We start from the raw sequence: 24,759 nt of genomic DNA, 5'->3' as shown, positions 1-24,759 counted from the left end.
GCCGGGACAGAGATTTGCCTCTTATTTGTGTGGCAGAAGGAGAAGGGGGGAAGAAAATCCTTCCGGCACAGCTCTCGGCTTGCCTTTTCCTACCTGGTGCCAAGGACGAGATGTTTGTCTTGCAGGCAGCCCCAGCAGACGTTGCTGACAGCCGGAGAGCAGCCACGTGTGCTGGAGCCTGAGCCAAGAGGAAATCTCCCAGCCGCTTCCATGTGGGCTGGGCTGAGCTGGGCGGCGAGGAAGCTGCGGGGACCCGCTCGTGGCTGCCCACCTTGCCTTGGGCACGCTGGTGCCCCTCTACAGAAACGTGGGGCTTTTCTAGCGTACGGTTCAAGGTGGTGTGATACCTACATGTCCTCCTAGATTCTCTTGCATCTAGGGCACCTTTCTTCCAGGCCATCCCTGCTCAGATGTCTGAAGGACGTGATGGCGATGAGGTGGTTGATTGCTCCACCTCTACTCATGTTGTCGTCTTGTTCCTTGTGCTCCTGCTTTGCTTGTTGTCTCATGTTTTATCTTCTGGTGACGTGTGCTTTGGGCCTTCCTGAGCAGTGTTTGGATGGCAGAGTGAGATTCTGCTCCAACATAACTAAACAAAATATGGAAAATATGGATCATAGCAGTGATGGGTCCTGGCCCATGTAGGCTCCCACACAACTTCACTCAGTTGCCAGCCCCCTGAAGGGTGGCTGCTTGACAGGTGGAGAAATTGGTCCAAGTTCTCCTGTCTAGTGATGCAGAGTGGGTGGAAGGGAGAAGGGAAGGCAGCTGGGGCTACTGGTAAGATACTGAGAAACTCTGTGGGAAGAAGGAACAGGGATACAAAGCCAGTGAAGAAGTGGTGTGGGGAGGGGCTGAGGCAGGCAGCTCTTACAGGTAGCAAGGAAGGGAGCACCTTTGTGGAGCCTTTTCCACCCTTGACAGGTGTGGGTGGTTATGTGCCTGGTGAGGACAGCTCTCTTTTTTAATTCTTCCAGGCACTCTGAAAGCCCAAGCAATCTTGAAATACCAGCTCTTGCTGGTATATTCATCTTGCCCTGACGCAGCTTTAAAAGTGCCCCATGGGATTAACGTGGCATTCTGCTCCCCTTTCTCAAGGTACAGGTTTTCTGGGTCGTGCACCAGACATCCTCAGGAGTTGCTCCGGTATGAGTAGTGCCAGATCTGGAACAGTTATGGGCCCTGTGGCAGAGACTGGGACTGAGGAAATGTTGCAGGTCAGTCCAGGCAAAGCAAAGAAGAGCTGGAAGGGGCTGTTTGCGGCAAATAGCTCCATTCCTACGTCACTTCTAGAGAAGTGGTAGCTCGTGGGAGTCTGTCCGATCCTGGCAGGAAAAGGTCCAGGCAGACTCCTGCAAGGTGCTGAAGGAATCATCTACTGCCTGCTCCAACTACGTGTTCAATGACTGGTTTAATGATGGGTTTCTGGAGTTTGAGGGATGTCTGTTTGGCAGAGGTGGAGGATGGTGGTGTGCAGGAAGGGCTGCTGAAGGACCACTGGTCTCAGAATTGTGAAGGAGGAGAAGGAGCTGTGGCAGCTCGCAAAGAGAAAAGCAGCATTTCTCCAGCATCAGCATCAATGCAGGGCTCAGGGGACAGGCCAGAAGCAGACAGGGACTGCCCAGGTCACCAGCAGGCTGGGCTGGACTCCACAGCCCTGCTCGGCACCTACATCGTCCTGTTCCTTCCTACCGCACAAAAACAAGCCATAAATAGCTGCAGGGTGGAAGGGGAAGGAACTGGATATAAGGTGAATGAACTGATCGTAAAGCCTGAGTAATCTCTTTTTCGCATGTGCCCTGTGATGAATGAGCATTTGTTCGGGTTGGGGGAAGTAACACCTCCCCTGCCTGGGGGAGAGCAGGCGGGAGCTGGTCCCTCTGCCTGCCCTGGTGCCAGCAAGGGCTTAACCTCTGCGTGCACAGGAGCATCCTGTCCCGGGCATCAGCCTGCCCTCACCAAACCAGAGCAATCCATAACGGCTTGGCAGCCCCTTCTGCTGCTGAAAGAGATTTACTGTCCAGTGTGGACCCATTTTAATTACTGCCAGCACTTAGGGGTCTTTATCTGTCTTCCTTTACCCATAGGGATGTTGTCAGTTTTCATAGCTAATCTGGAATTAGGCTGATGATCCATAAAGTAGGGCCACCCTTTTGCCAATAATTCACTGCTGTCACCAGCTTCTTTGTGCTATCAGGAGAATGACCAGGAAAACTGATTTACTGGCAGCTGAGGGCATCTCCTCTGGAGCCTGTGAAGACAGTAAAGGGGGTCCTGCTGTGCCGGTAGACCCCGAGTGATGCATGGTAGGGATTTTTCCTGTTCCAGGGGATGGCATTTTTAGTGCTAGAAGTAAAGACTAAAACATTTTTGCAGGTGAAGAGGCACAATATAAACTCAGAGCTATGGTTCACCCCTTTTGGCACCCATCACCGTGGGTTGGTGTGGAGCCCCAAATCAGGAGTGACCCAGGAGCGGTGCATGGGGAGGGCATCCCAGCACCATCCCTTGCCCACCCTGCCCAGAGCAGGCAGAAAGTGCTGCCTGGGTCTTGATCTGCTGGATATGGCTTCAGCAGGGCAAAACCTGCGACATCTCGAAGCAGGCAGCATGGGGAAGTGCAGAATTTGCTTTCAGAGCAGCTGATAAAACAGCTGACATGCACAACTTGTTGTTTTTCCAAGCACTGAAAATTACTTTTCCAGCTCCAAAATCTGCTTCTACTTTATTAACACTTGATTAGCGATCGCTCCTTGTTGTGCTGAGCTTGAAATAGGAGTACAATTAGGAACAGGTTTCTTCTCTGCCACATCTGTGCTGCCAAGGTGCATCTAACTGGAAGGGCTGTAAGTAAACCAGTTTGGGTGTCCTCCTGCCAAAACAGGCTCTTTTGTCCATGTGGCTGGAAGGGCAGTGATACCTTCCCCCGTGCATATGCATGCGTGTTCACTCTTGCAAGACAGAAGTACAGATGCTGGTATTTACAGATACTTTTAAAATTTTTAAATATCCTTATTTTTAAATGGTGTTTGGCGTTTGGTGCCAGGGAACATTGAGTTTTTCTGTAATGTGCGCATTGCATTTTGTTGCCGCCCAAGATGGGGAGGGCTCTCTAGAGCCTGGAAAGAAGCAACTGAAAATGCTGCTGTTGATGTTTGTTGAGTTTCTGCTGGTGCACGCTCCGGTGCCACCGAGGCCCCTGTCCGCAGAAAGGATAAACTGAACAGAGCTGGGAAATAGGAAAGTGGAGTGGAGGGCACCAGCGAATCTCAAGATGAGGGTTGGTTAAATAATAAAGAAAGTATTTGCTAATAAAAGATAATTTTTTCCATGCTATTTCCAGGGCTAATAAGCAGAGGAAGCGGAGAGAATCGATTCTCCTGTTGCATGCTTGTGTACGATCAGGCCACAAAATTCAAAACACATGAGTTTTCAAAAAGTCCACAACTTCAGCCTTTTAAAATGGGTTCCTTTCCCTGATTCTTGCTTGTGATCAGATAATGACCTTCGTAAGCAAAACAACCCCAGCTGTATTTCATAATGGGAATATACTTCTGTACATTGTAATGAGCTGTTAACAGGGAACAGTATCGTGTGAAAATCTGCACGTTTCCCATGATGCTGCCCTGATTTAAAAGCCACCCATAAATTATTCGGTATTGCAGATTTCAAGGCCAGGATTGGCCATAAGATGTAGTTTTTCTCCCCCCAAAACAATGTTTTCAGCAAGCTGGAATTTAAAATAGAAAAACCTGACCTATTGGGAATCTTGGGAGTTGTGTGGGAAGTGTGGCGGCATCTGTGTTGGGTACCCGAAAATGCGTGGCTGGAGCAGGCAGCTGGCGCGATGCAAGGGGAAATAACACCTTTGCTCCTCCCAAAAGTTTTTTGTACTGAGGCTCCTGAAGAAAGGCATCCCAGGTTTTGCAGACAGTCATAAGCTGGTGGGTTTGGTTGAGTTTTGAGAGGTTTCTGGCAGAGCCAGGGGCTGTTTTTCGCTGCTGGGTTGAGTTCCCAGGGTCCCCTTCGTGATGCCAAGCAGCACATGGACACGGCTGGGGATCCAGAGGAGTTTCTGCACTCAGGCACTTTTTCTGCTGGATGTGAATACTTGATTATTAAGCATATATTACAATTCTGAATATTATTTTAGCTGCAAGTTCAGTCTCTGTCCTCTCCAGCTTTTTAGGTTTGATCGTATTCCAGAGGCTTACTAAAAACATGCGAAGAATTTCAGCAAAACTCTATGGAACACTTTTATTAAATTCTTTCAGTCATGCAAGCTAAATTAAATGACAGCTCTGTCCACCGAAAGATTACAAATATCAATCAGACTTCTCCCCTAAACTCATGAAGGAATTAAATGTTTTTCTAAAAGTCTTCTATTCCCCTTAATAATCTCTTTGGCTGTTCTCTTTACATATTTTTGAAGTATGTTGAAAGGGATGATTTTTGCCCTAAAGGAGCACGGTGCTAGTAGCTCACTGGTGATATTTTATTTGAATTTGTGGGCACAATTTTGGGCATTGCTCACATTGGTATTTGCAATACCATGGGCGTAGTTTCTGAAAGAAGAAAACAGCTATTAAACTACAGTCCAAGAAACACAATACTGATTTCTTTTCAGAGACGGGAGATTAATGATAAAAAGTATGTTGCAGCTCTCAGTGTTTATGTTAAAATTGGAAAAACAAGACCAGGTGGCTCAGTGGGCTGGTGGGCTGGTGAGCTCTGAGTAAAGTGGTTGTAAAGAATGAGGAGTTATAAAGATTTCAACATACGGTGGCCCGTCCAAATCCAGCTGAGTCATTACCCCATGTTGCTGCATCTGTTTTTGTCTGGTCACTGTATGGTTATGAATAATTGTGTAAATCATGCTGGGATGCCCTGGGGAACTTTCCTTGCAGAAAGGCTCAGCACGCCGTTCCCATCTGCCTTGTTTTTTAAGCTGTAAGGAGACCACAAGACAAGCCAAACGACCAAGATGTGTACGGAGACCAGCCAGGTCTGCTCAGCATCCCCCGTGCCGATGCCCCAGCGGCTGGTGCGGCAGCAGAGGTACCGCAGCGCTGCCCGCCCTACCCGTCCGGAGGGTCACGGTTTAAAAGGGATGAGATTGGAAATAAAGCCGCTGCAGGTCTGAGCAGTTGGAGCTTGTAGTCAGGAGCAAAGGAAGTTTCTTGCCATGATGGTTGTGCAGATGGAAGATGAATGCCCTGCAGACACTTCAGAGATGCCTGCGTGCGCGTGGACTCCCCACTTAGTGCTCTAGTTTACATCAGGTACATTATACAGTATTTTTACCATTATGGCTTAGCAAAGAAGAGTAGGTACAACTGTAAACTCTTACAGCTGGATGAATTGTGATTAAGTTAAAGCTGTTTCACTGTTACATACTACTTTAGCGATTGCCAGACTATGTATTTTCCTGTCTCTTACCATAGACTTTAAACCACAGGACATGAATAAGCAGTAATGTTAGGGTACGGTCAACTCTGCTTGCTATTTAAGGATGGAGAATCTATGTTCAGTCCACCAAATATAATTTCATAAAGTGTGCAGACCGTAGGGGAGGTTGTGTAATGGTCAATGAGTGGGACTGTGGCTGCTGTTTCAGCCAAAGCTGAGGCATCCAACAGCATTTCTGGGCCTGGATGCACAAGTGGGGTGGGATTTTCACCCTGTGTCAGGTCTCCTGCTAGTGGTGCCAGTAGGTTTTGTGTCACGGGCTTCATTTCTCCACTGCCAGCTGCAAAACTGAACACATTGAACTTCCCTGTGGTTCTCAGCAGCTGGCGAGTGTGTCAACAAGGATGGAGCTTTTGTCCTGGAAAAGAAATGAGCAGCATGGCACAGGGATGTCACGTTCACTCGATCCAAAGTCAGGGCCTGTGCAGTGTTTCTCAGAAAGTTCCTGTTTTATTGTGGCTACAAAGGCAAAGAAATTAAGCTGCTAATTTATGGCATGCCAAGAAAAAAGTAGTAATACAAGAAATGCTCAGTCATTTTAATGTTTGAAAACACACGACTGAAAAATCCTGATTTTCCCCTGCCCCCTGCTGAGCTTATTAAATCTGAAAATATCCCAAAGCTTGATTCTGCCAGAAAGTTCCTCTGCTGTTTTGGGTAAGTAATGCAAGTTGTGCTGCTGAGCTGCGCAGTGGATCCTGTCTGGCTTGCTCGGTGCCTCGGATGCAGCGGAGTGAGCATCCTGCCTCAGGTCCCTTTCCACCATGGTGGGCTGGGCTTTTAGCAGTGGTGCACTGGGGCAATGGGTTTGAACTGGTGTGTGCTGTAATTAGCTGCTGTGTGCGGGAGACCCTCCTTCCACCTTGAGGTGATAGACTCTGTGCTGAGGACCGCTGTTAGCTGTGGGCTTCGTTTGGAGCAGAGCAAGACAAGTGATGGTGTAAAGGCTTGAGCGGTCAGCGTGTTGGGTTCCTGTGCGAGGTCTTCCTCGTGCTGCCCCCAGCTGCATTTGCCTTTTTTTATTTGTTGCTTTTTTGTGTTTATGCCATATTCTGGGAAAGCCCTGTAAATGTCTAAATACAATAAAATTCCTGAAAAGTGAACTTAACCAGTCTAAGCCAGAGCCTGTTGAAGGCCATGGAAACACATCCCCTGAATTTCGGGGAGATGGGCTGGGTTTTGCTTCCTACCGTGGATGCGGAACCCAGTATGGCTGTCACGCCAGGCAAGGCTTGCGGACGTGCCAGGGAGAGGGTTGCTGTGTTGTTTGATGCAGCTGGGAAACCCAAAGGGGTCTCACATCCAGCCATTTGTTTTTCATTACGTTATGCTCCTCTAATATAAACACTAAGGTATGTGGACATTGCCGTGGACAGAGCAAGCCAGATGCCGAAAGCATTCCTCCAAGGCTGTATAAACTTCAGCAGCTAAATATTTTAGAATCTGTTTTCTAAGGCTAGCTTGATAGTTTAAAAATATAATCTAGATTCCAGATATTAAAAAATGCCTTGAAAGGCATGCATATTGCTGCAATAGATGGAACTAACTAAACCCCTGAAGTATGCGGAAAGCTCCCATTTTGTAATATCTTCTCAGTTACTTATCCTTTTCATTTTTTTTTTTAGTGCTGGGATTAAATTCAAGAAGGCTTTTAACAGCAGAGTGGTAATGATAGAAATTTTCGGCATATATTAACCAGCTGACTCATACTTTTTTCAAAGTGGATCTGAGTTTATGATGAAATAGCTGGCTGCTTTCAGCAACAGCAAAATCAGAAAAGTCGGTGGGAAGAGGAAGCCAAGAGCTTAAAACGTGTCTAATCCCTCCGCGTGCTGTGAAGGGGCAGCATGAGGGTCTCCCACCCGTGTTCAGAAAGCAATCCTGACCTGTGCTCAGCGGAACCATTCGGGTCCCTGTCTTGGGGATGTGCAACCTGTCACTGTTAGTTAGGACTTTTAACTAAACATCCTTTAAAAGATCCTTTTGCTGTGTTGCTTGGCTGTCCCAAAAACTTTGACGAGCATCCCCTTCACTTCCAGAGTGAGGAATGAGATTTTTAGGTTATTTTTGTGGGCCACGATATGGACCCAAGAGATCTGCTGTTTCCTTTCATGTGTGTTACTTCTCAGATGGGAGATAGTCCCTGAAAGTAGTGTGAATCCCTGGACAGAGTCTCCTCTTGCTGCTGGTTTTTGCCCCGTCTTTGGACACGTATTTTGCAGCCGACACCAGAGCTTTGGTGGCACTGGGGTCTTGGAGAGCTGGCTGGACGCGCTCCAGCTCATGTGATGCTTGCTGGGCAGAAGCCAAGGGGCAGAATTACTCAGTGTGGTTTTTCCTCCTCCTTTTGTTTCTTCCATTGAGGTTTTGTCTGCAGCTTTGTCCATGAATGAAGCTGAGCTTGTCATTGCTTTGGCATGAGGAGCGTGATGGAGTCCTGTCCCCCCATCCTGTCTCCACTGAGCCCTGTCCCCCTCTTGTCACCTGATCTCTCTGCGAGCGTGGGATGAAGCAGTAGGGGGGTGGAGGGAAGCTGTTGAATGACTGTGGCACCTCATGTCTTTCAGCTGCTCAAAGGGATGGCTTTGCCCCACCGAAAAGCTCCAGGAAAAAACCCAGAGGAGGAGGAGGAGAGCGGAGACTGCGACGATGAAGATGACTGTGGTGGAGGCTCTGGGGATGGAGAGCTGCGAGTGAGGAACCAGCTCCGGTTCTTAGCAGGTGATGGGGATGGTGGTCCCACAGCAGCTGCCCCTCTGTGGGTTCTGAGTCTTGGTGATGGTGTGGGGAGCTGCTCTCGGGTCTGCTCAGGTCCGCTCGCTGCAGGTACCACTGATGCTCTCCACAGTCATGGCCCATCATGCTGGCTGGCCTCAGTGCCAGCTGAGGCAGCAGCTGGAGAATAAATGCTGATGCTTTCCAGGTTGGTTTTGCAGGGGTGTGTTAAGGGCAATGCATGGGAGAAAGTTTGAAACAGGTTGCAAACCTACTGTGGGTCCCAGAGCCACCCTTTTCTCTCTTTACTGTTGCTGCCCACACTCATGAGCATAGAGATGAGCTTTTCAGCTTTCTGGAGAGCATCAGAAAGTTGGTAAGGATCGTTTGACTGCAGCAAATGATGGATATTTCTGATCTGGGCTTTAGGAACCTAAGGTAATTTTTTGCAAATACCTTATAGTCTTATTTTGGAGAAATTCAGGAGGTTAAAATTGCGTTGCTTGCCAGTATGAGTCATGTCTTTGGTTGCTTTGAAAATGGCCATGCTCGTGCTTTGAAGCTACATTATTAATAAGGTAGTCCCTGGTCACCCACCGGGAGGAGAAAGCGAAGAACCGGTTGTGACTTGGGCAGTCACACGTGCTGTGGACATGGGCCTCCTGCCCGACCCACCAACCCCAACCACTGCCATCCTGCTCCTGGCTCCGTGATGCTCAGCAGCAGCATCAGTTTCATTCACGTGAGCAAGACCAGGCTGTTCGAGGCTGTGTCCATCGTGGATGAGCGGGGTCTGCTGGACATGGGACTGCGGGCTAGAGGCTTGGCCCAATTAATGCTGGTTCCAGTGCTCTTTGAGAGACCAGACAACTGAACCTGGATAAAATCAGCTTTACAGCTTTGAAGTTTAAGAGGCAAATTTGGGCTCTTAAACGAAGCACAGATGTTTATAAATTCCCTTCCATTGGTCTGGGATAATTAAAATATCCTTAATGAAGTGAGAGCTGAAATATTAAATGCCAGTTTCATATCAAAGATTATTGACACATTATGTCAAATATATAAAATACATATATTCAAATATTGGATAAGGAAAAGAAAAGACTCTTTAAGTCCTCCAATCCAAGTCTGAAAGAGAAATACAGAATTCAGAGAAGGATAAAATGTATGCTATTTCATCCAAGAACTAAATATCAAAGTGTACATTAAAGAAATACAGGTGATCCACATCATCCTGAGTCGAGAGCAGATACACGTGTTTCATTTTCTGCGATCTTTGTGTCACACCTTTATGCTATTTTTAGCGTGTTTCAAATTTCCTCTTATAGCCTTCCCCATAATACCATCAACGATCTCTGGAGCCGGGTATATAATCCTTTCTGCCTTTTTCCATCTCTAGGCTAGTTTAATCACTGTATTGATCTCCCTGACAACCTGCTTGTCCAGCAGTGTGGACCCCTCTTATCCCTGCGGTACGTGAACATGTAATAGGAAACGAGGAGTTGTCCTCCCTGTGCTACTCTGCTGGAGGGTGTTTGCTGCTGCCTTTGCTACAGGATGGGTAAATATTAACTTTAGAGCAGCAGTGGCTTTGGGGCATTGTGTTCCTGGCAGGTGAAGTCTTTCAGGTTGCTGAGAGCATGAGGTTTGTCCAACACAGCTTTTAGGCACTGGCTGGCCTCAGAGGACACAAGATGTGCCGTTGGGGTGGCCAGGGAGACTTTCTGGGGCTTCCTCACTTGCCCGTGCCGTAATGCTCTTTTTTTATGTTTTGCTTTAGAGCAGAAAGGCGAAACTGATCTGACAGTGACAGAATCCTATTTGGCTGGTATTGGATATAAACTGTGACTCCGTTCAAGTTTTATTTTGGAAAAAAGCCCAGGAAAAGTTGCTGATGGTGTGGAAATACTCACTTTCAACATTTTTTAGAATGATATTTCTTTTTACTTTGAAAGGGTATTTTTCAATTATTTTTTTCCATCATATCACATGCACATAGCATGAAATAAAAGGGACCAGAAACCATTCCACGTTCCGCCCCCCCCCCCCCCCTACTTTCCACAAATTCTAAATTTTAGGTTAGCATGCCGATTTGAAATGATGCCAGGCTTTGAAATCTGGAAATAGTTTACAAAGTTAACTATTACATTTAGTGTGGCTTTATCTGTCTCCTTCCCAAGGTGGTTACCCCGTAATAGAGGCAGAAAGGACTGGGAGTGGCGGGGGCTGAGTTATTGACTCCCTGGTTTTATCCTGTGCTGGATGCTCTGCGGTGTTAAGGCAGGGACATGGATGGATGGCTGGGTGGGGGGGGTCTCATCATAGTGGTCAAACCCCAAAACCCCCTTCCAGCATGTCTGAGTGCCTCTGCCAGCCCTTGGAGGTTTGCAGTCGGGGAATGCAGTTTGGGTCCTTTGCTTCCCTTTTCTTAGAGGCTTTGTTCTGCTTGGGAGGAGATTCCCATGGCCCCAGGATGGCAGCTGAGATCTCCTCCCTTACAAAGGGTTTTCCAAGCCTTGCAGATGGATTTGGCGATGCCTTGGTGGGGAGGAGAGGTGGGAGCCTCAGGCTGGCCCTAAGTTTGACCGTCGGTTGAGCGAAAATGTTGGCAGAGTTTGCCACCTCTGAGGTCTTTGCATCTCTTGGATGCAGTGGGAGTTTCTCCTGCTCACTAGTGTGGGTGCTGCTGGTCCTGCCAGCTAACTGCAAACAGCTGCTCGGTGCTGGCCTCACCGAGATGTGCCCTCAGAAGGTCTTGAAAATGTGGAGATGAAAAAAGAGGCGGGGGGAAGTCAGTCAGTCTCAAATACAGGCTAGTTTTGATTTATCGCCTGTTGTATAAAATGTAACCTTTGTTTCCTATTTATAATGAGCCTGTAATAACTGGACAGTCAACTTAAACTTTAATGATTTAAACATACTTGTAAACTGTCAAGTCAAAAGTTTGTGAGTGACTATAAACATATGTTGGTGAGCCCTATATGCTAATAAATTCATTATTATGTTGCCCCAGTGGGAAACGTGGAGATGGCAGGCTTTTTTTTATGATAGGTCTTTTATTGTTTGTCACATCTGCAACACATTAAGGATTTTGAAGGCAGATAATGTTTACAATAAGGGGGAGGACTGAAAACCTCCCAGCTCAGAGAAGAACGCATCCTGTTTGTCAATGGAGTAACCGTGGAGCCAGCACCCTGGCCGTGCAGCTCTAAAAATAGAGCTGTGCACATACACACACATATATTTATGCCACACCAATGGCAAATCATGCCTGTGAATAAATTACAGTATTTTCCCCCCAAATTACGAGTCAGTGCAAATGTCTTCCAGACTTTACAGCACAAACATGTGCTCACACCCCTCTGGGATCAGTTGTCTTGCATCGGGCACCCAAAGCAAACAGAGCCTAGGGTGGCTGGCGCTTTGCTGCTGCTCCAGTCAGCCACCCACTAATTAGATCACCTCCGGCATTCTCACTCAAGATGCCACTTATAACCGACTAGCTCATTGCCAGGAAGCCTGAAAATAAAACATGGGTGCTGGAGAGGCTCCTGTGCTGGGCAAGCAGCTTTAGCAGGCACGGCGGGGGAGAAGGTGCAGGCTTTTTGCAGGAGGTTGCAAAGGCGGTGTGGTCCAGCTCACCTGTGCAGGGATGCTGTTCCATAGGTATCTCACAGGCTTTGCTGGGGGGAAAAAAATCACTTTTAGTGGCTGGAGTGTCACCTAAGGAATGTTCTGAGTGATCCAGCAACCGCAGGGCAGGGGGAGGAGAAGGGGAAGATTTACCCTTCCAAAATATCTGTGCTAGCCGGTAACAAAAGTTGTCTTGGGAACAGATGGATTTGGCAGAATTAAGTAGAAATAGTTTGTCCTGGGAAGGGAAGTTGGCCTCATCCCATGAGATATGTAAGGATAGATGTGTGCAATAAAGATATATAAAGATGGCTCTGCAAGGTTGTGTGTGTATAACAGCTCCCCTGCCTGGCTGTTCCTGCTGCGTAGCCTGCAGTTAGTTATGCCTTTCTGCTCTCCCTCGGTTATTTCTAAGGGGGAGAGGGAGTTTGCAGTGCCCAGGGAAGCCCTGAGTTTTCCTGCACCCTGCCTGTTTGCTGCTCCGGCTGCTGCCGCGTGCTGCCAGACCAGCCGGGTGGGCTGGACTCCTGTGCGAGTTTCCAGCAATCCGCACCATACCCAGGCGCTGGATGAAAGTCAAGATCAGCACAGTGTGTCCCTTGATTTACCCAGATCTGTAACTCTTTAATGGCTTCTGGCTTGCTTTGCCACAGATTTATCCTCTCAGCAGGGTTTTTTTGAGTGTTCTCATCAAATTGCAGGCTTGAACATCGCCTCTGGGCTGGCCGAGCGTGGTCCTTTCCCAGGTGGAAAAGCTGTTTGTTGGTAACCCCTTTGTACATGTTACAAAGGCATTGTTGCTTCCAAATGGGAATATAGGCATGTCGCAGAGCGGGTGTTGTCTCTGGCAGCCACCTTCCCAGAGAGGAGGGGTTTCTGTGTTCGCCCTTCGTGGCCATGGAGCGGGACCCCCATGTTGTCTGCCTTGCACCGTGTTTTTGGAAACTCCTCTGAACTCCTGCAAGTTGCAACTTTCATCCTATTCTGCTTTTAAACATCTTCAAACGTCCCAGTAAACCATTCCGTGTTTTAGAGGTCTCAGTGCTGAGATGTCATTCCTGTGGCTCAGCCTTTGGGGACCTTCCACACGTCACCCCGTTTTCTCCCAGGTTTATTTCTGGAGGTGCCATCAATCTGAGCTACTTCCACCCCCTGCTGTGGCAGGGAACAGGAGATGCTGCTGCTATGATGACATTTGAATTGCACTTTCATGAGGTGCAAGAAGGATGCTCATTTTGGGGAGCACGTGGGTACCAGCAGGTTTCCCTGCTGAGGTGCGTGGCAGCCTGGGGTGCCAGGCAGGGTCGCGTTGGGTGCAGTCCTCCTGGATTCTGCAGCCCACTCCTGTGGGAAGGGTTCCTTAGAAGGGAGCATTCATGCTGGAAAGGGGCTGGTCCCAACCTGGGAGGAGTGATCAGAGTCTGCCAGGGCTCACTCACACTGTGCCTGTGCGTGGGCTGGGAGACAGACCAACAGTAGTTAAAATATTTACAAGATCATGTTTTCCCATCCTTTATCATGGTGATTGCTTCTCTTCAAATGCCTTCAGGGAGCCCTATCTGTACCTGCTGATACTGCTCTGCTCCATTTAGTGCTGAGTCTTGGGATGTCTGGATCTGTCTGCAGAGAAAGACAATACCTGATTGACTTTTGAATTACTCCTTCCACAGGTGGAAGATGTCCCTGTCTGTGTGGATTTTGCTGACAGCACGGGGCCACGTGGCTGTTGTGCCTTCCCGCTGTACAGCCTGCAGGCTTGGCTTGTCCTACTGAAAAATATCGTGCGTACAATATCAATATTTATTGTGCGTGGCTCTGCTCAGCCGACAACAGAGGTGCCCTGTCCTTGGCTCTTGTGACAGGGTGAGCCGTGTCAGTTTGACGCAGAATCCTTCTTGACGCAGAATCCTTCCACTGGATTTTTCTATTCTGCTAGAAGCTTTAGGAATTTTAACTGTAATTTTTGTAGCAGCAACTTCCCCCCCCCCTTTTCTTTTTTTTTTTTTTTTTTTCTCCAAAGAGGGTGCTGTTGAATGCTTGACTGAAGCAAGGATAGCAGAAACATACTGCTTTACAAGACATCCATCCTGTCTCAGGGTGAAAAAAATGATGAGGCCAAATGTCAGCTAGATTATCCTGATGGAACAGCTGGAATTGTACCAACTAAAACAGCGCAATAGCTTGATTATTGCTTTTCTGTTTCAAGTGTTTGTGTTTGTTGAAATTTCTCCTTTTAATGAAGATTTGGTTGGAAGTCAAGAATTCTTTGTCACTGACCAAATACAAGCTAGAAGATGAAGAGGGAATCACATATAGCACTTGGCTGAAGCTCTAATTGAGTGGCAGGTTCATTAATTCACTTTTGACGTCAGCAAAAATGATTTTTTTATTGACAGACTGGGAAAATTATTGGTGGCTTTCAGAGATGGGCTTGTTTATAGCATCCTTCAGCTGGTTGTTTGTACTTCTGTGACTCTTCTAGGCCTCTCATTGTACATAATGTAGGCGTTTTGAAGGGTTCTTGTAACTTCTGTGCTGTGAGTTCGTCCAAAGAAACAGCAAGTCTACAACTGAAGAACTAGAAATTCATCTACTGGAATCAGTTTGCACTTTGAGAAAAGCTACATACATGCAAAAACCAACTATGAAATCAGCAAGTAAATCCACTGAACATATTAATCCCATACTCCTACTTTTCTGGTTCAATGTTTCTTAATTTAAAAAAAAAAAAAATTAACTCCTCCAGTGTTGTGCTTACCAGGTTGAAGATCCAAGCCCACCTGAGCAATTTGTATCCAGTATTTTTAGAAGCTGACTTCCACTGCCTCGGTCTATTCTGACCCAAGCAAAGAATGAGGTACCAGTATTTTTTTAAAGCAAGGTCAGTGGAGGGCAGGTAAATCCCTGATATCCTCATGTCCGTAAATCACATGCATCACATTGCCAATGTGAGCAGACGTTGGCCTAAATCCTTCTTTTGGAAGCCCATATCAGTGCAGATGAGGCTGGTTCTTGGTCTCAGTATAGGGTGACTGGGTGAGGTTGAAGGGTTGGAGACGCACTGGAGTTCAAATGAGATGATGCTTTTGCTGTTACATGTACCGATGCACAAAAGTCTTTGAAAAATCTATGATTGCTTAGCGGTCCCTGATGTTTATAAAGCCAGTCCGTTGGCAAAAGGCTTACCCTGTAGTCAGGTTGCAAGTTTGCGTAACAGTTTGTGTTATGCCAGAGTGTCTAAGGAGGTACTTTTCAACAGTGTAATTTAGGAGTTAATGTATCTTTAAATTGTTACCAAGTGCAGCATTTTACATGACTTTACACATCAAAACAATTTCAAGCATGCAAAAATCTGCCCAGGTGCAATAGTGATAGTCATATTTATCTTTAAAGGATGATGAATCTGTTTTTCTGTGGCTGAAAACACATGAATTCTTCTGAGGCTGGGAAACACAATTTCTGACTCGGATACAAACTTGCTTTTCTTCTTGTGCCATTTTTCATTGTGGAGAGACAAAATAGTTTAACTAGATTTCCTTTTAAGGGGCAACAATAAAGAAATACTTCAGACAGAAGCAGACCAGGTGCTACTTGCTAATGGACCAACAAGATAACCTTACGCTGATAGTCAGGGCATCGTATCTGCACAGTTTGTCATACAAAGAAAGGTTTGTCTGCGAGCCTGATAACAATATAACATGTTGATTGACTTTTCACGTAGGAGAGGGTGCCCCTTTCAGGAGTGCCTTGGCTTTTACTAATGCCTTACTGCAGGTAAGCTGATCAAAGTGATTACGGGGATGTAATAAATGAGGCTTTAGGGTGTTGCAGGAGAGGGCTCCAGCCCTGGAGCGTGGCCCAGCCATGCTGGCTGAGGCATGTGCCCAGCATTTGTGTCAGTGTGCCAGCACTCGGCTGCAAAGCATCGTGGGGACATCCTGCAGGCACGAGGCAGGGCCATCCCGCTCCTGCCCCATGGCTGCTGTGGCTCCTGGTCTCAGAAAATGGGGGATGTGGATGACGCAGGACTGCCTTCTCCCCTGGAAGCATTTCCACTCCTCTGCGGTCCCAGGCAAGCTGGTCCCGCTGAGATCCCTTCCCGGTGGACTCTATCAGTGTCCCTCGCTGCCTTGTCTTTAGCCCAGATGAGAGCAAAGACAGGTGGGTGCTGAGCGCCCGTATCAGCTCACCGTCCTTGGGATCATGCTGCAATTTGTCACATCTTATGCTTCAGGTGTCTTTGACCACCTTGGGCACCGCTGAAGGGCAGCAGGCGGGGGACAGCACTATAGCTGAGCTACTGCCGGGTGCTGCTACTCAGAAATCGCAGCCACCAGCTGAACACAAGGCCGGGGTCAGCAAGGCGGGGATCCTTTGGTGCACTTCGCCGTGGTGCTGGGAATTTGGCTATGGGCCACTGGGAATGTCACACAGTGGGGACACCCAAAAGGCATATGCAGTCAAAGACACAAGGATACAAATTCATGGAACCAAGGGCCATGAAGGACGTACTGAACACAGCTTGGCTTAGGACGCGCTTGATGTGCTTCTGCTCAGGTGTCTTGGGGAAATACAACTATGTGATTAACTGGAGACACAATTAACATTGGGACAGGTGGCCCTGTCTCATTGAAAGTGTCTAGGAGAGGGTCCTGGGCTCTCAGCTGTGGCTGCTGCATTGCTGTCCATCATCTTGCACTGAGGGAGATGTCCAAGAAAACAAATGATGTTTCATGGAAGCCACCACTTACTGGAAAACTTTTGGGTACAACATTCAGAGCATTCTTGAGCCCTAAAGGGAAGAAGATGGGAAATGCTGAGATTTTCCAAACTGCCTTAAAAAACCTGATCTCTCATTTTCCTCTTCAGCTTTGAACAAATGTGTTTGTTTTTGTACAGGATACTGTGGCAATGACCTAGCAGTGCAAGTTGCAGCACTGCATTATGGCAGCAACTGAAGGCTCTGGGGAGCTGGTGTTTACTTAGATGTGGTTGAGTGAGAGTCTACATGGCAGTGATCTCCTTACCCAGGATCCAGCAGGTTCCTACTTGCTGCAGATGACAGCATTGCATTCTTGAAAATGAGTTTTTACACCTTTCCATAAATATAAGTGTATCTATCTATGAACTAATCAGACCTGATTAGATGAAGCTGTGAGTTAAATATCTGGAAGATGTCTGGATCTTTCCAAACCCTGAAAAGTCATGGGTTGTAGCCCAGATGGAGGATGAGGCGTTACCTGAGATGAGGCTCTCAAAATTAATTCAAAGGAGAGACCACGCTGGACTTGTACATGGGCTCAAGTGTGCTGGTGGATGGTCTCCAGCAGAAGGAAACGCAGACCTGCCCAGAAAGCAGCCTGTCTTTTTAGTCCTTGCCAAAAAGATATCAGAAAGAGAGAGAAGGATGCTCCTCCAGAGAAATGTCTCAGGATCAGTGTTTTAAATCCATGTTTCTTTCTTTCTTCTCTCCACCACCTGCTTTGCAAACTGCAAAATAGTGTGCGTTTGGGTCCGGCCTGCAAATCACTCATCGGTCAGTGTATCACCAGGACGCAGTCGGTTACCGAGTCAACACCGCTCCGTGCGCTCCAGAAACGGGGGATTCATCATCCATCAGGCAGAAGCTATCTTCGACTGTTGTGCATTAGCCCTGACCTGTGCGCGCACATCTGCCGGAGCTGACACCAGGAGTAACATGAACTGAACCAGGTGTATCCGCCTGAGCACTGGCTCCCCCGATTCCCAGGTGGACCTCCAGCAGATCCCCGACCCCTCGCACGCGGGGATGGATGAGCTGTTAACTGGAGGAGGGATGTCCTCTGTCCTGCGCGGTGGCTGCCGGCGGGCTGTGCTCTGCCTCTGCCATCCATTCCTGGCCCTGGGGCTTTTGTGGCTCCAAGGAGAGCCCAGATGGCTTTCTGCCATATCAACAAATTTCAGGCAGCTGAGTGCTTCTGAAGTTTGCTGGCCTTGCCAGCTTTTAGGGGTGCATCTCACTTGGGGCAAAAGTGGCTTAACTGCAAAATTAAACTCCCCCCATGTTGCTTTTAAGGCAGGTTGGACACCTTCTGGTGGGAAGACTTTGTGTTGCAAAATGCCTCTCTGCTGGAACTGGAATGTGGTGAAACATGCCAGAGTTTTTGATGGGATTTTTTTTGTTTTGGAAATAAATTGAAACATCTTTCTCTGCTCCTGCAGCAGGGATATGCAGGGACAGCCTGTTTGCCCATACTGCAAGGTAATACTGTCAGCTTTCACTCCAGAGTGGCTTCTTGTCTAAAAGTCCGCTTGAGATTACATTTTTAATTATACCACAGGAAAACCATGAAATCCAAATGAATTGATTAGACTTTGTTGGAGTAGTATGTCAACTTGCCTTTCTTTTTTTTTTAATACAACAGAAAATTTGGATGTGTTTTGCCCTTGTTCTGCTTTGAAGCAGTAGCGCATTCCCCCTTTTCTGTGGGAATGGAAATCTGGCACTTTGACCAGCTTCTGTTTCAGAAAATGTCTTCAGTGGTATTTGGGGCTCTCAACAACATCTTGGTGTCTGTTCCTGCTTTTTGTTTGCTTCTTGCTTCCTGGGGTCCCTGGGATGATGCTTTGCCTTCCCCTCCCATGGGAGGCTGGATGTGCACCCAGCACAGAACTTGAATGCAAACCCAACAGCACCTTTTCTTTCCCACACTTTCCTTCCTCCAAGGGCCCTCTCTGCCGTATCCCATCTCTGAGCAGCCAGGAGCTGTGCCTGAAGCGGCGCCTTGGGGCTGACACTTTTCTGGATGCTGAAGGACCCTGTGCACTGCTGCATGCCCAGGGAGCTGCTGTGCCCCTTGGCTGGCTGCTCCCTCGGTGGTTCTGTGCCGTGCTGTGCAGGGATGTGTGTACGGTGGTGGCAGGTACTGCTGGCTGCTGTGGGACCTGGCTGGCTGTGTCAGGCTCGGCAGCTGAACAGAGTGCCAGGGCACCTGTTGCCATCTCAGTCCAGCGCAGGAGTCCTAGCAGGCTTTCTATAATGTAAATTATAACTGCAATGTGATACACATCCTTTTTCTCCCCCTTGCAACCCCCCCTTTCCTGTTTTAATTCAGTATCTGGAGCCTGTGTAAAATTGCTGGACTCAAAGCTATTTTGGAGTTGCTTGTGTCCCGTGGATACTGGAGACGCTTCCTGCATGGGGAGGCAGACATCTGCTGCAGCCTGTTTTCAGACTTTTTTGTGTTAGGCAGACTGCAGTTGGCAGGTGGGAGCTGGTGGTTATTATGAGAGTCTGAGTAATATCCTCTGCCTCCCTGATAACTGTCCGCCGCTTGCTCTGCAGCTTTGGTACACTTGCTCGTTCTTTTCTGGTTCTATGTAGATCATGCCAGTAAAAAGTAAATAAAAAAAAATGGTGTGGTCCCCAAAGTCAGCGCAGAACACAGCCTGCAACATCTCTTCCTCTTCCCTTGTCCACATAAATCATCTGCTAAGGCAAGTGCAGAGAATGTGGAAGAATGCTCTGCTCTCCCCTGGCCGCTAAGGGCAAACCTCCCCCTAGTGCTCCAGTGTCTGTTCTCAGTGCTGTCGCCTTCCATGTCCCTTCCTGGCACTTGTAGCTTTATTTCTGACGTTGAAAAGACCTAAAAGACAGTCAAGGTCCAGAGGAGGGCTACAAAAATGATTGGGGGCTGGAGCACCTCCCGTACGAGGACAGGCTGGGAGAGCTGGGGTTGTTCAGCCTGGAGGAGAGGATGCTCCGGGGGGACCTTATCGCAGCCTCCCGGTGCCTAAAGGAGCCTGCAGGGAGGATGGAGGGGGACTTTTTGCAAGGGCATGTAGTGATAGGACAAGGGGGGTTGGCTATAAACCAAAAGAGGGAAGATTTAGATTAGATATTAGGAAAAAATTCTTCACGATGAGGATGGCGAGACTCTGGCATGGGCTGCCCAGAGCAGCTGTGGGTGCCCCATCCCTGGCAGGGCTCAAGGCCAGGCTGGACGGGGCTGGGGGCAACCTGGGCTGGTGGAAGGTGGCCCTGCCCATGGCGGGGGTTGGAGCTGGGTGGTCTTTAAGGCCCCCTGCAGCCCACCCCATTCTGTGTGATTCTATAAGGTGTGCACAGCACCATGCAGCCAGCACATAGCTATGCACAGCCAGGGGTGCTGTCGCTAATGAACTGATTTTTCCAAAAGCGGGGCAGTGGCAGATATCAGGGGCGGGGGTGGGGGGTGGGGGTGGGGTGGGGTGTCACGGTGGGAGCCTGGTGCTGTTGCGGGAGGCATTTGTCCCAGACAGGTGGGCTGTGCCAGGGGGGCCGCTGTGGCCCAGTGCAGGGAGGAAAGGGTCTGCATGCACGGCGTTGCCCTCCTGGGCTCTGGTGGGACGTTCCTGCCCTTCTGCAGGCTTTGGTGGCAGTCAGAAGGCTTTGTCCTGGTGGCGTGTGTGTGTCCGGGCAATTTGGAATTTGTGGGGCTGAAGGTCCTGAATCTACCCCACCCCAGGCATCTCCTTGCTGGTTTTGATTTCCCCTTCCCACCCCACAGATGCTTTATTTACCCCAGCAACGTTGTGGGATGCTCTTCAGCCACTCCAGAAAACAAAGCTGAATGGTTTCTCCTGGGCCCCGGACTGGTGCCCCAGGTCTGCTGATCCCTTGGTTTTTCAGTGAACAAGTACAGGCTGGTGGGTCAGATTTTGATCTTGGAGGTTCGTCTGATCCCTTTCCCGCTAGTTTGCTTCTCTAGATATTTTTAATGGGATCACTGAGCAGCTGAAGGCAGCAGAGGTGGCACAGTGCTGTGGGCAGAGGTAGGTCTGGTGAAGCCTGGAGTCCCCAGCTGTGAGCATCCCCCACACACAAAGAATTCCACTGAACTCAGTCCTTGGATATAGGTGGACTTGGGCACTGGGTTAAGTATCTTGCTGAAACTTAAGTGTCTGCTGGGCCAGGCACTTAATGCTATTAGCAGATGCTAAATAGGTCTTTCTTATTTAGTGGCCTTAATTTATTAAATCAGGCAGCAATACTTTTGGAAGAGTAGTACCGGAAAAGGGAGCAGAGCGAGCTGTAAGTTTCCAATTTCAGCTGGATCAGGCCCCTGGAGATCCGTGTGATCTGGTGGATTGGAGGCAGTGCTATTGCAGTGACTCATAAACAGATGTGCCCAATTTACATTGCAGCTTAATACCTTTGTTTAAAAAGAAAAAAACATTTTTTCAAGACAAATGTGTTAAAGCAGATGTTTCCAGTAAAACAAATACTTGTGTGATTTACAAACAACTTCCTACCGCCAGAACTCATTAGAAAATGTGGAAAAAAGAAAAATGGTTCTGTCTACCCACAAAAGGCTAAAATCCAAAAATAAGGACATTGAACAAAAAGAACTGCTCTGCTTGGGTTGGAAAGCAAGAGGTTTGAGAGTGATTTTAGTTGCTAATAGCAGTAAGACTATGACCAGTTAGGTACATTAAGGAGCAGAAACCTGTCTGTAAAAATACTTAACCAGTTCCTGTTATGTAGGATACAGGGTAACTGGGACCACGGTGTGGGATTGCCTGGAGGTTCCTAAATCACTTCCCACCCATTGAAACCTACGCTGGGGGACTGGATGGCTGCAGGACTGCACTAACCCTAAAGCAAAGCAAACAGATGCAGCCCCCATAGCAAGCCCTGCTCCAAGGGATGCCTCCCTGGGCATCTCCCCCTCTGCATCCCACAGCAGGACGGGATGCACAGGGGGCAATACTTCTGGCCCTGCCTTGACCTGCAGCTCAGGCTTTCTGGGGCTGTGCAGACCCCCAGCGTCTCTGCGTTTCCTCAGCGGGCTGTGCAGGGCCCGTTTACCTGCTCCTCCCCATTTTTGGGAGGCAAAGGCAGGTATGTGCTGAGAAACTCCTGTCATCTCTGGTCTCTTTGGACCCACTTTCCGCCCAGCTCCATTGTGGGGCTGCCGTCACGCAGTGCCTGCAAGCCCTGCACTCCTGTTACATACAATTTGACACCCCATGTGGTCTTAATGGGTTTCCCAGGCTGCAGCTGCAGCACAGCCACCACTTTTTGTTAGCGGCAGGGGCTGACAATCTCCTTTTGCCTTTCAGCTCTCCACTGCACAGGTATCATATTTTTTTTAATGCACTTGTCACCTATTTCATTCAGGCATTTGTTGCTAAAGAAACAGTGGCAGCAGATGTTCATGGGTTGGCAGGCTGCTTGTCTCAATCCATCGCTGCTTGGCACCTGTGCCCTGGGCAAATGGCTTGACCAGCTTCCGAGGGGACATGAAATCATCCGGACAGGCGGAAAGATGGGGAGGCATCCAGCAAGCCCAAACTGAGCAAAATGGGGGAAGCGAGAGGCAGAGAGGGTTTTGCTGCTTGGCTGGAGCATCGCAGGAGTGGCCTCCAGAGTGACCAGGACCAGGGCTGCACAAGTCCTGTGCGATGTGCGTGAGTTTGACCCAGCGAAGGACGCGGGCCCTGCAAATGCTGCAGCGAGGGCGGTTTCTGGAGCATCTTGAAGTACTCATGGATGTTGGGGTGCCTTCCCATGGCTCTGCTGGCAAAGCTGCTGGGGATGCCTCTCACGGCTGGAGGTGGTGGGAAGATGGGCAGAAAAAGGCAGCCGGGTCATCTTCTGCAGCCTGCCCGACCCAGGGAGGGAGGACACAGCAGCCCGGCGGCCAGCACCACACGAGGAAGCAACAAGGATGATTTGCTGAGGGTTTTTTGCTTCTCAGCGCATGGATGCAGGATGTCTCATCAGAGCTGTCAAGTTCATCACTAGGAAAAATGACCACTAATGCCAGAGACCTCTTGAGGCGTCCTTAGAAATAGGGACTGAGTGGATGCACTGGAGGATGGCTGCGGGACGGGACTGCTCCTCGCCTTCCCTGCACCCTGCTGTGTCTGCTTTCCGTGCCTTGCCATAAGGAGTGTTTTCAGAGCAAAACCTTGAGTGGCTGCCTTCACAGGAGGACTTGCTGGGACGTGTCTGGAGGAATTAAAAGCATCCCAGGAGGAGGAGGCTGCTGCTGTGAAGTGACTCTGGGCACTCAGAGGTGCTTTTCCCAGCTTGCCCATCAGTTCTTGTGAAGCCTCCTTGCAACCTTGGCTCAGTTTTAGCCATTAGTGAATGCAGGTTGGCGCTTGGGTCTCAGGGATCATGAGGCTTCAGTGTTTAATTGATCTCTGCAAAGCAGAGGGTGTAATTAATGCATGCAGCGTGCTTTGAGACCCTTGGGTGAAAGGCAGCACGCGATTGCTGTGCTTCACCTTTCCAGAGCAAACCCACACAGCTAGGTCTGTGAAAATCATCACTGGCTGTTGCCACACGCCATGCGTGGTCATCCCAGGATGGCTGCTCATGGTATCACAGTGTTTTGGGGTCTTTTGGTCTGCCAGTGCTGTCTTGGGGAGGGCCATGAGCAGATATAGCCTAACACCTCCATGCTAAAACGCTCCCCGACCGGTGCAAATTGTCCTGGGGACATGGAGCCACGTGGAGAAAAAAACCTCTCCTTACTCCTTAAGAAGGGGACATCTCCTTCTGCTTTCCTGGTGTTTCTACACAGGCTTTTGAAATTTGTTCCTGAAATACCTTTGTTTTTCAGCCATTGCTTCAAACAAAGAGAAAAAATTGCCACTGGTTGCTTAGTGCTGATTTTAGATTAAATGATCCTGCAAAGACTAAGCAAACTGGGTAAAAAAAAAAAAAAAAAAAAAAAAAGGCATATTTTAGTAGCTTAAGGACAGCCAGCCTGATACCTGTAAAGCTTTTTTTCTCACTGTCAGCATTGTTTTTGTGGGTGTTAAAAGGAGAGGAGAACAGATTGCAGGTACGTTGAGTTCCAGCACAATCAACTGTCATTATTTAAAGAAGATGCTTTTAACCAAGTCTTTAAAATTACCTCCCCGTTTCTCAATTGTCAGGTGTAAAACTGCATGTCGTCGTACAGACTTGTTCCCTGTCACACACCATCCTGACACTGTCGCACCCGCTCACGCTCTGGGTGATCTGCAGACATTTTACACCACTTGCCACTGAGCATTAACAGAAATAAATTAACACTTTAAAAGCGTAAACGCTGTATTTCGTAGGAGTCAGGCAGGATATTTGGAAAGGAAAGAAATGTAAATAGAATGAAATTCTTAAGCAAGATTATTGATATGACAGGACTAAAGAGCTTGGGGTTCTGTGAAAAGTGCCTCTTTTCATCCCTCTAATAAGTCCATTACTTGCACTCGGGAATATTTTAAGGTCCTTTTCATGCTGAATCTGGAGTTGAGCATGCTTTGCATTTCAAGCTTTGTCTATGAATCAGTAGAAGCCAAAGTTATTTCTGCTTTAAAATAACAGGAGCAGGGAACAGCTAATCTCTTTTCATTCTGAGTCCTTACATTATTTTACTGGACAGAGTTTGTGTTGGCTACAAAACAGGGCATTCACAAAATCTATGAGAAGGAATTTAGTCTAAGAATGAAGCCTAGATTGCAGTATGCATAAAGACTCCTTCTCCTAAGGCCATTAAGAAATTCCAAATCTGAGCTATTTTGAACAGTGACATTAAATTAGCCTTGCTAATTCCAGTAATTCAAGCCGATAGCTGAGTTTACAAATCTACTAGATGAGGCCTTCCCATAATTACAATCTCAATGTGCTTTTCAGCTAAGGTGAGTTGGCACAAAAAAAGACAAATAAATAAAAGGGGGGAAAATGCTCTTTCTGTTCTGGTTTTGAGATGAATATCTCTAAAGAACAGTTAACCGGCTGTATTGCTCCAATAAGACATCCCCTGTCCTCGACTGGTAAGTTCATTTTGCCTCTAATGTGCAAGTGAAATGCAGAAAAGAGACTGGATTTTGCCCTGCTTTGTTTTTTCTGTTGTCTCTTTTCAAAGAAGCATTGATGCTGCTGGTGCTTGTAGTTCAGTTTTTAGTTGTTTATTTACAGGTGGTAAT

The 24,759-nt window shown here is 48.0% G+C and overlaps 1 protein-coding gene across 1 annotated transcript in view; it reads left to right on the top strand.

The window, feature by feature from the left end:
* The window catches only part of GPC3 (glypican 3), a 154,808-nt gene that overhangs the window by 118,684 nt on the left and 11,365 nt on the right, over positions 1 to 24,759 (top strand). Inside the window, exon 7 of the mRNA XM_040614718.1 lies at positions 8,037 to 8,190. Coding sequence (XP_040470652.1) covers positions 8,037 to 8,190 — 154 coding nt within the window. The remainder of the gene's footprint in view (positions 1 to 8,036; positions 8,191 to 24,759) is intronic.

Source organism: Falco naumanni, chromosome 14 (assembly GCF_017639655.2).
Source record: "Falco naumanni isolate bFalNau1 chromosome 14, bFalNau1.pat, whole genome shotgun sequence".
Taxonomy (NCBI): domain Eukaryota; kingdom Metazoa; phylum Chordata; class Aves; order Falconiformes; family Falconidae; genus Falco; species Falco naumanni.
The sequence above is the reverse complement of the archived record's forward strand: the minus strand, read 5'-3'. Positions and strand labels throughout refer to the sequence as shown.